Below are 10,906 nucleotides of genomic sequence, written 5' to 3' on the forward strand. Positions count from 1 at the left end.
TTGAATAAATGTGTAGCAGCCATAAAGGTTGGTTAATTAAGGGTATCAAATCTTCCTACTGGAACCAAACATTCTTATTTCCCAGTTTCCCCACTTCTCTCGTAATGATTATTGCTTTTTTCGGTGGGATAGGTCTCTTGTAAGACGATCTCACGAATTTTTATCTGTGAGACGGGTCAACCCTATCGACATTCACAATAAAAAGTAATATTCTTAACATAAAAATTAATATTTTTTCATATATGACCCAAATAAGATATCCGTCTCATAAAATACGACTCCGGAGACCGTCTCACACAAATTTTTGTCATCTTCATCATACATTTCGGCACACTTTATTAATTTTGTTTTGTTTATTTAAACAAAGGCAATACTTTCATTTCGTATCTCCCTGATCCCAAATACTAAAAAAATAGCCTGTGAATATCATTTTAGGAAAAAAAAAATGATGGGATAAAGATTATTTCGAATACTTTACAGTAAAATAATTAGTTGACATGTCACAAGAAAATCTATAAAATAATCTTAATCAATCGAAAATGATCTTCTGTAAAAGTTGATAAGGTTAAAAAAAAAATCTTGAGTGATACGGAAACTCGAGTGGAAATGGGGACCTACGCCTACAAAATTGCTATAAAAAAAAAAATCACAAATGGGCAAGTTACGCTTCTACTTTTCTCTACGTGTGGCCTACTTTCTTCTCCCAACTGAGGACTTTTCGTTTGAATTTTAAATTAAAGTTGCAAAGCTTAAACTCTTGCCACAAAAAAAGTGAAAAAAATATACACCAAACCACGACTTGTTTTCTTTTATTGAATCTTGTTTCTGTTCTTGTTTTTCTCGAACTTTGTTGAGGTTGTCTCTTTGCAGAACTGGCAATAATAGAATGGGGGATTCAGCCTGTGTTATGCCTGGATGCTCTTATGATTCTGCCATACACAACGAGTCCAAACAGGTACGTACTAGAACCTTCAAGCATCCTTCTTTTGTGTATACAAGAATTTTTTAGTTGTTGATTTGACGTTGGCTTGTGAAAGAATTGGAATTTGTGGTTGGTTTTGTGTGGAAGTGAGAGCTGACGGTGTTTTACAGGGGAACGGCCACATGGAAGTTCTTGGCGATTCGGTGTCATTTGGGAGGTTTATGAACGAGCCCTTGTCTTGGGAGAAATGGTCCACCTTCTCGCACAAGAAGTACGTGGAGGAGGCCGAGAGTTACTCGAAACCGGGATCGGTGGCGCAGAAGAAAGCTTTCTTTGAGGCTCATTACAAAAGAAAAGCAGCTCAGAAGGCGGCAGCTGAGCAAGAGAGTGCTGCAAACGAATCTAATGGAACAGTGGTGGAAGGCCAAGATAACGCTAATAAAATTAATGGTTCACAAAGAATTAGCTTGAAATTGGAGCCCCTTTTGGTTGTTGATGAGAAAATGAACATGGTCAAAATCCCAGATCATGAAATAAATGATGGCGTGGAGAATGGAAAGGCCACTAGTTTACTTTCTGTGGAAAAAGATGCCAAGGATCAGAAACAGGCTGAAATCATATGGACTAAGTACTCTCTGGAGACTCCGAAAAAGAAAAATCAACGCAAGAAGAAGTTCTTCTCCAAGTACTTGTGCAATTTGTATGGTTTATTTCCTACCCAAGAACCCGACAAGGAGCCTCATTCTGCCACCGTAAAAACGGGAATTATCGGAATTGCTCCTGGTTCTTTGGCAACAGCACAAGAAGGCAAAGCTCCTCTAAAGACTCCGGTAGTGGTGATTCTCATTTTCCTGAAGATTACAGCTCAATTTCTCTCTTTTGATTGTAGATTACAAGCATCCGGAGACATTAATATTTTTTGTTTCAATTGCAGGGAACCATTGACGGGGTCTCAAAAAATCCTGCTTCTACCCCTCCAAAGAACAGAAGGTACGCGATAGAACTCTTCTCCATAAATCGACATTGCATATCGAAAAAGTGATCTGAAGTGTTTGTTTTAACATGTCTATATTGCACAGAAAGAAAACGCTAACCAGTCCCTCAGCTCCCAGATCCAAAACAACTCACCGTAAATGGCTCATTTTCTCTTCAGTGTAAGCATTACTTGTGTTGAGATATGATGATCTGTTGCCTGGTTTTCAAATATGCCAATAGTTGTTGGATCTAGTATAATTGTCTTAAGTTGTTCGGCCTGAGTTGCTTACAGAGGTTCTTGTCTTTGATTAGCCCCAAGTCATCAAGAAATCATCGGTCGCAAACTTCATCCAAATGATTCAATCCAAGAACAGAAGAAAGAGTTAGCAAACTCAGAAGCGTCAGACTCAACCACCTGCTGGCCTATCATGTCCCTGTGATCTGTTCTAGGATGTGTACCCCAGCAATGGCTTTCGCAAGCCATGATTAATGATGGCATACAAAATCAATAATCCAATGCCAGAGAGAGTCTTTATCTTACGAGCAAATGAATTACAATTAGTACATGATATATATGGAAGGTATCATCTTTAGATATGATGTAAACAACTCTGTCCATTTTGTGCATTCCGTCGTCGAAATGTGTCTATTTGTATGTGTCCATGGTTGTCTCTCACGCCTCGGGTCCAGGTTTCGTATCCATCTTCGTTCTACGAAAATGGCTAACCTAAATTATTTTAGGAGTCCATTCATTGTCGTAATCCATTTTAAGCATTTATTTTAAAATGCTGTGAGATAGGGGTACTGCATACAATTCACGTGTATTGTTTATTAGTTGGCATTCTGTCATCTATTCAACTACCAATCATTAAAAACGCTATATAAGTTTGGTGTTTGGATAAGGATTTGGATCCTCTATTGCATTGAAAACATAACATATAATGTTGTACATTTTTTACATGAGATGATGACGTGATCATCTTGTGGACATCACACCATATGAGATAAATTTAAAAAGTTGTCAGATTAAACGGGATGATCATGTGATCATCTCATATAAAAAGTGCACATCAATTGCTGTTATGTATTCAACACAATAGATGATCCAAATCCGTTTGGATAAATGTTGAAAATTATTTTGTTGTATTTTTAAATAAATGTAGAAAATGTCCGGAAGCCATAAATTCTAGCCCTTTTTTAAATAGTTTTTGTAACAAATAATATACTTATTAAGTTTTTTTTTGAAAAAAAAAATTTCGTCGACTTCTCCAATCAAACGAACATTCCCCACAACTAAATATATGTTGAGATCCAAATTTATATTTAGAGACATTTGGATCGGCCACTATGCCTCCCCGAAGAGTTCAATTATTTGTACGGCGTAATATTTAATGTGAAGAAATAGAGAGTGAGCGAAAAGCTCAAGTCGTAGTATTGTAAAATTGAATAAAGAATACACAGATTATATGTTTATATACCTAGGGTAAACACAAAAAGAATAAAGTGACTAATCTACCCTTGAGAGCTAACAATAATATATTCTAACATCCCCTCTCAAACTCACGATGCTACAGCTAAAAGCATGGAGAGTTTGTCAGACAAAAAACGGAAGCGCGAAGCGGAATGTGCCTTGGTAAACATATCAGCTATCTGCAGCGAAGAAGGAACGAAAGGTAACGTGATGGTGCCAAGCTGGAGATGATGACGAGTGACGTGACAATCGATCTCAATGTGCTTTGTCCTCTCATGAAAAATTGAATTGCGCGCAATCTGAATTGCACTCTGATTATCACAATATAACGGAGTAGGATGACGAAGAAGAATACCAAAATCCGCAAGCAACCAACGTAACCAAACAATCTCGCAAGTAGTTGAAGCCATAGCACGATACTCGGCTTCGGTAGAAGATCTAGAGATAACAACTTGTTTCTTACTTTTCCAAGAGATAAGAGAATCGCCAAGAAAAATACAGAAGCCGGTGGTTGGCTTACGATCCGTGGGATCGCCAGCCCAATCAGCATCAGAGTATGCACGCAGCTCTAAGGAGGAAGTAGAAGGAAACAAAGACTCTGAAACTGAGTTCCCCGAAGATACCTGAGAATCCGAAGAACAGCAGCCCAATGAACTGTAGTTGGCGCAGTGACAAACTGACTTACTACATGAACATCATGTGCAATATATGGACGAGTCACAGTGAGATAAACCAAGCTGCCAACAATAGTACGGTATAAGGTAGGATCCGACAAAGGAGGTCCATCTGACAGAGAGTACCGAGCATTGGTCTCAAGAGGAGTATCAACTATCCTGTTATCAGTTAAACGTGCACGCTCAAACAGATCTTCTATGTACTTTGACTGAGATAAAAGATAACCTTTTGGAGAATAGGCAACCTCAATTCCTAGAAAGTAACGTAGCAAACCTAAATCCTTCATAGCAAAGCAGCGAGCTAACTCAGACTTCAAAGCCTCAATACCAACAATATCATCACCAGTGATTATCATGTCATCAACATACAAAGACAGAAGTATACGACCTGCACGAGTACACTTGACAAATAGTGCGGAATCATGATGACTAGGAATAAACCCAAGAGAAGTAATCACTATAGAAAATTTCTCAAACCAAGCACGTGGAGCTTGTTTGAGACCATAAAGAGCCTTACGAAGTCTACAAACTTCACCAGGTTGGTGAGCAACACCAGGAGGAGGAGCCATAAAAACTTCTTCATGAAGATCACCATTCAAGAAAGCATTCTTGACATCCATCTGAGAGATTTTCCATCGACAAACAAAAGCAACATCAATTAGAGTGCGAACTGTCGTCATTTTAGCAACGGGGGCAAATGTTTCCTCATAATCCATGCCATGCTTCTGAGAGTAACCTTTAGCAACAAGACGAGCTTTGTAGCGTTCAATAGATCCATCAGATTTGGTCTTGATCTTGTAGACCCAACGAGAGCCAATGGTGTGCTTTCCGGGTGGCAACATAACCAAATCCCATGTATGGGTCTGATAAAGAGCAGTCAGTTCCTCAGCCATAGCCTTCTGCCAAAGTGGATTACCAACAGCTTCGCTATAGGATGAAGGCTCAGAGAGACGATGAACAGAGACAACAAATGAAGCAAAGGAGCTAGAGTAACACGAGTAAGCAAAATCAGGTAGTCGATTAGACTTACGAACCCGAGTGGACTGACGGAGTAGAGGATTATCCGCGATGCCAGGAGATGATTGGGTTGTCGTAGGGGGATCTGGAGGAGCAGGAGTCTCGGGTGTGGTCGTGGGCAAAGTCTCGTCGGTGTCGGGTGTGAAAGGGTCAATACGAATAAGATCTGCATGTGTCATATTATGCGAACTAACAGGTATAGAAAAGAATGGAACATGTTCAAGAAACACAACATGACGAGAGACATACAGTTTTTGACTAGTTGGATCAAAACAACGATACCCTTTTTGACCAATACCATAACCTAGGAAAACACACAGAGCAGAGCGTGGAGACAACTTATTGCGCTCGATCTGTGGTCGGAGAACAAAACAGACACAACCAAAGACACGTAATGAAGAATAATCAGGAGCATGACCATACATTTTTTGAAAGGGTGACAAACCTGAATTGTGTGAAGTTGAAATTCTATTGATCACGTAAACAGCAGTAAGAATTGCTTCACCCCAAAATGCACTAGGAACATTAGAAGACAGTAAGAAAGAACGAGCTGTTTCAACAATATGTCTATGTTTTCTTTCGGCAACACCATTTTGTTCAGGGGTTTCTCTACACGAGGTTTGACGTATGGTACCATCAGAAGCAAGCAAACGTGAGAAATCATTAGAAGTGTATTCACACCCCAAATCACAACGAAAACACTTGATGACAGCTGAATGTTGATTTTTCACAAGAGCTTTAAAATCATTAAAAATAGCAAGATAATCATACCTATGTTTCATCAGATAAACCCAACAATAACGAGTGCAATCATCAATAAAAGAAACATAATATCTCGATCCCCCTTTCATGGGAACAGGAGATGGTCCCCACACATCTGAGTGAACAAGATCAAAAGGAGTAAGAGAAAAAGATAGACTTTTATTAAAAGGTAATGCCGAAAATTTTGCCAGTTTACAATCACTACAATCAGAAATATCATGACTTTTCAAAGTTCCTAGTGTTCCTGTAGACGCTAAAAAATTCAGACGTGACGCGGAAACGTGTCCTAGACGATTATGCCACAAATAAAACCAGAAGACGACTGACTCAAGCGAAAGGAATAAAGATCCACACTAGATGCTGCAACATCTGGTACTCTGAGATAATCCAAAACATAAAGTCCCCCCTGTCTACGGCCTGTCCCAATCAGCCTCTGGGATCGCGGGTCCTGCACATAACAATTTGAAGAAGAGAAGTAGACTAAGTATCCAGACTCACATAATTGACTGACCGAAACAAGATTAAGTGTAAAATTGGGAATATAGTATACATCGGGGATAGACTAACAACATGTAACAAGAGAACCAACGCCTACTAATGGCATCGGTGTACCATCAGCAGTCACAATTTCAATGGAAGAATTGTGAGACAAAGAAGCAAAAGATGACAAATCAGGAGACATATGATGAGATGCTCCAGAATCCAAGACCTAGATGGACGAAGATATACCTGAAGTGCCAGAGGATGACAAACCTATATGTGAAGAGGCTGACATAGCATGAGGCTGTGAAGCGAGGAACTGTTGAAACTGCTCAAGCAAATATGGATCCAAAGACGGTGCAGCAACTGCATTGTTAGACTGAGGTGGTCGATATGTCCACTGGTTTGATGGATTACCAGGTTTCCATGGAGTGTTCTGAGATGGCTGGTGCTGCTGCTGCTGTGGTTTCTGTTGTTGTGGTTTCCCTTTTCCTTTACTCAACAATAGTGGGCATTGAGCTTTCCAGTGCCCCTTCTCTTTACAAAAAGCACACTCATCTTGAGAAACCTTCGTATTCGACCTGTTTTGGTGATTAGATTGAGGTCTTTGAGGAGCTGCAAAGACAGATGGTGTAGTTGGGATTGTCCCTTTGTCAACGTGAGACTTAAGCCGAATCTCTTCAGCTAACAATTCACTTACAACCGAGTCAACAGAAGGAAGAGGGTTGCGATGAAGAATCGTCCCACGCAGACCCTCAAAATCATTCCGAAGTGCCATCAAAAATTGTACCAAGCGCTGTTCTTCTCTCCGAGCAATATAAGGTGAGAATGCTCGCAATTCTGTAGATTCTGTCAATGCCAATTGATCCCAGAGTGAAGACATGGCAGAATAAAAATCTTGGATGCTCATATCTTTCTGCTGAAGGGCACGAATATCTGTCTCCAATTGATATTATTTGGCAAAATTAGACTGTGTATACAAGCGTGCCAGATGATCCCAAACCTCCTTAGCAGTCTCGTATTTTGCCAATTGAGCACCTATTGAGTGCGCAACAGAATTATTAATCCACGTGATAATCTTTGAATTATCTGCCTCCCAAACATCCAATGATACAGCATAATCAGGGTTAGTCTGGTCTGTAGGCTTGTCTCGCACACCTGTGACATAGCCCCACATCGATTTCCCCCGCAAGAAATTCTTCATAACATAACCCAATACAAATAATTTTTTCCATCCAATTGAACACTAATCGACTGAAGAGAATCGTCTTTACGAGTAGCCATGATTCAAAACCAAACAAAACCGAACGAATAAAACAAAACACAATGCAGAGAAGAAGTCGATCACCAAAGAGAAACTAGACGAATGAAAAGTTGTACGAACACAACAAAAAGCTGTGGATGAGATTAACAGTTCTTCTCTACGATTAACAGATCCATGAGATGGAGGCTCTGATACCATGAAGAAATAGAGAGTGAGCGAAAAGCTCAAGTCGTAGTATTGTAAAACTGAATAAAGAATACACAGATTATATGTTTATATACCTAGGGTAAACACAAAAAGAATAAAGTGACTAATCTACCCTTGAGAGCTAACAATAATATATTCTAACATAATGTAACTCGGAAAATTCAGTCACTTGGTCTTTGTTTGATCGACATTTTGATATACAAGAAGACATTTAGGGATAAATTAATTTATTGTTGATTAGAAATATAACAAAATCTAATGCATATCAATATAACTTTCTGATTCAATTTTTGTATGAAAAATTTAAATTTATCTTTATTAATATAAAAATCTATGTATCCAATAAATAAAAAAGTAGATAAATAAAAAACTAAAGAACTCACATTAATTATACATATATCAATCAAAGAGATACACATTAGATTAACACTGATATGATTTCGTCCATTTTGATTGTTTTGTGAAATCGAAGTATATTAACTCATTTGGCTAAAAAAAACTCAACACCTTCACATGAGAATTAAAATAATGATCATTGTCTACAAAAATTTATTTACGTTGAAACTATATACATTATTTAAATGTGATAGTTTTTTTAAAAAACATGACTGAAGTCGGAAAACTTCCAAGTCTTCAAAGCAACATATATAATAAAGAGATTGAACCTCGAGATTCGAATAGAAAAATTACAAAAATACGATATAACTATAAATGTAATATGTGTAAGTGGATCGATTCATCATATTTTCATTGAAATAGGGATCCAAACAAGAAAATATATTTGTTATTAGTTGATTATTAGCGGCATCCCAAAAACATTTGGGTTAGAGAAATATAAATAATTCATTAACATTTTATCAATCCCTCGTTACCTTGCGTTTCGATAACTTTTAAATTTTTTATTACATTTTCTTCAAGAAATTAGGTACACGTCTAACTTGCAAAACAAAATAATCAAAAAGAAAAAGAAGGAAATTATGCACATAGTATTCTAAGTATGTTTATGCGGGTATATATAACACATTAATCCAATAATTCATATAGTGATAAATAATTAGTTGTATTTCTAAAAACTCCAATTTCATCCATGAATATGCCTCTTATCCAATATAGTTTGATTTGCTAGTATTCGTAATTAAAAATAAAAGATGATAAATAATAGCAAATGTGATCATGATAGTCAAATAATGAAGGGCAAAAATGTGATCCTTCATGGGGTGCAACTACTAAGACAACAAACCTTTTCTCTCTTTCCTAACCTATTGTATTCTATTTATGGTCAGCTCTTCCTTCCCCTCTTCTTCCTGAAGAGTACTTGTCCTGGATTCCTATCCACCCCTCTTTCTCCCTTCAAAATATTCATTTGCTTTGACCAAACTGTAATATCTGATGACGTCGGTAAGTTTTCGTCCTTCTGTGATTTCAAAGGTTTTGATTAATCTGTAGAATGATCAAATGTTGATTTGATTCCATGAGGATTTTATGTAAATGATTTTAATGTGAATGAAGTTATTGAAAACCGATATTGCCGTCCTACATTACTTCATTTGGAATAGATCTGTTAAGAAAATAGAGCATCAAAGATCGGATTTGTTTGAATTTTTGTACTGATCAATATCCGTTGCATAGATTCCATTTGCTGTGTAAAATTTTTTGTCCTTGATGATCAAACATATATATGTCCTAACATAGAATATCCCTTCATATGGAATATAATTATACGTATATAATGAATGCAGCATGCAAAAGGAGGGGCGCTGCCAAAATTTGGTGAATGGGATGTGAATAATCCAGCCTCGGCTGATGGATTTACAGTGATATTTGCCAAGGCCAGAGATGAAAAGAAGGCTACGGGAACTGCCGCGCATGCTGCCTCCATTCCTCAGCCTCAGCCAACGAATCCCATCATGCCTCAACCAGACCAAGATTACCAGTATCAACAAAAGGTTTTGTTTTATTACTCAGCCCTCGATTATTTTTCTTGGTTTCCTTTTAATGCCATGCCTGTTTTTTCTAACATATTCAAGATTTAAACAACCACGGAGAATCATATTGCCCCCTTTATCCTCCAAATCGAATAAACCTCAAATTTCATATTATGTGATTTTCCTAAAATGTTAAGCTTGTCCTTTATATCATATTAATTTGCTCGTTCTTGGAAATTTACTTGTTTTGTGTTTTGGTTATGCAATAAATTGTATTTTGTTAAGATTGGAATTTGGACCTAACTCAACCCCAAAAGCTAGCTCAAAGGAGGATGATTGTCCAAATTCCAACCTTAACATGGTATCAGAGCTCAGGTTCCACTGTTATGTGTTAGACTGCACACAGTTGGGTCACCCGTCCTGCCCATAATTGGGTCATTTGTAAACTTCACGCTCCAAATGTTCATTCCTGGGCGTGAGGGGGTGTGTTAGTTGTCCCACATCGGTTGGATAAAATACATGGGAGTTTTACATATGGTCTTGGACAATCCTCTCCCATTGAGCTAGCTTTTGGGGTTGCGTTAGGTCTAAGTTTCAATCTTTAACATATTTATCTTCTGCTTTCACTTTTAGTCTTTTTTCGTTAGAATCCATACATGTCGACAATATACAATGTTATATCAACAATATCTAATGTCATGTCAGCAATATCCGACACCGCGTCAACACTTAGGTGAAAAACGAATAAAAAAGAATAAAAATAAAATAATTATTGCACCGAGATCAAATTTCGACTGCGGAGATGAGCAAAACTTAAAATAGACTAATTTACATGATAATTTTGGTAATCTCCTTTAGAGTTACAGAACATAAATGTCCGAACTGTTGTTGCCTAATGAAAATGGTTGCATGGATGCAGAGGAAATGGCTGTGCTGCTTTTCTAAATCTTGATGGATCTTGGAGCAATGGGATGAAGAATGAAAAGGGTGCAAAGAGGTTAATACGGGAATGGAGAGCAAATGCAACAATTTCATTTTATCCAAATGTATTATCAGTATAATCTTCACGAGCGAGTTAAATTGCTCTTATTATTCACTTTTCACAAAATTTGGCAACATATTTTAAGCCAATTGTTGTTTCAGAAATCACTCAACTCATCCAGTCAGTCTCCATCAACTTTAATTAATTTAGCTCTATTATTTTGGCAA

The 10,906-nt window shown here is 37.6% G+C and overlaps 3 protein-coding genes across 4 annotated transcripts; 2 read left to right on the forward strand and 1 right to left on the reverse strand.

The window, feature by feature from the left end:
• Positions 1-675: 675 nt before the first annotated feature.
• On the forward strand, positions 676-2,717 carry LOC140840502 (uncharacterized). Of its 2 annotated transcripts, none has more exons than XM_073207687.1 (5): positions 676-955; positions 1,093-1,758; positions 1,857-1,912; positions 2,002-2,076; positions 2,210-2,717. In XM_073207687.1, the coding sequence occupies exons 1-5, from the start codon at positions 887-889 to the stop codon at positions 2,253-2,255; spliced, it is 912 nt and encodes a 303-aa protein (XP_073063788.1). In that variant the 5' UTR covers positions 676-886; the 3' UTR covers positions 2,256-2,717. The 2 variants fall into 2 exon arrangements, with proteins under 2 accessions (XP_073063788.1, XP_073063789.1); XM_073207688.1 differs by having other exon boundaries at positions 679-955; positions 1,093-1,752; positions 2,210-2,714.
• Positions 2,718-6,169: 3,452 nt separating this feature from the next.
• On the reverse strand, positions 6,170-7,204 carry LOC140840503 (uncharacterized). The gene is made up of 2 exons (XM_073207689.1): positions 6,551-7,204; positions 6,170-6,269 (listed from the first exon to the last, which is right to left on the reverse strand). The coding sequence occupies exons 1-2, from the start codon at positions 7,182-7,184 to the stop codon at positions 6,232-6,234; spliced, it is 672 nt and encodes a 223-aa protein (XP_073063790.1). The 5' UTR covers positions 7,185-7,204; the 3' UTR covers positions 6,170-6,231.
• A 1,764-nt stretch (positions 7,205-8,968) lies between these two features.
• On the forward strand, positions 8,969-10,683 carry LOC140840504 (protein NOI4-like). Its single transcript, XM_073207690.1, has 3 exons — positions 8,969-9,170; positions 9,512-9,718; positions 10,617-10,683. The coding sequence occupies exons 1-3, from the start codon at positions 9,162-9,164 to the stop codon at positions 10,647-10,649; spliced, it is 249 nt and encodes an 82-aa protein (XP_073063791.1). The 5' UTR covers positions 8,969-9,161; the 3' UTR covers positions 10,650-10,683.
• Positions 10,684-10,906: the final 223 nt, after the last annotated feature.

Source organism: Primulina eburnea, chromosome 9, assembly GCF_022965805.1.
Source record: "Primulina eburnea isolate SZY01 chromosome 9, ASM2296580v1, whole genome shotgun sequence".
NCBI lineage: Eukaryota > Viridiplantae > Streptophyta > Magnoliopsida > Lamiales > Gesneriaceae > Primulina > Primulina eburnea.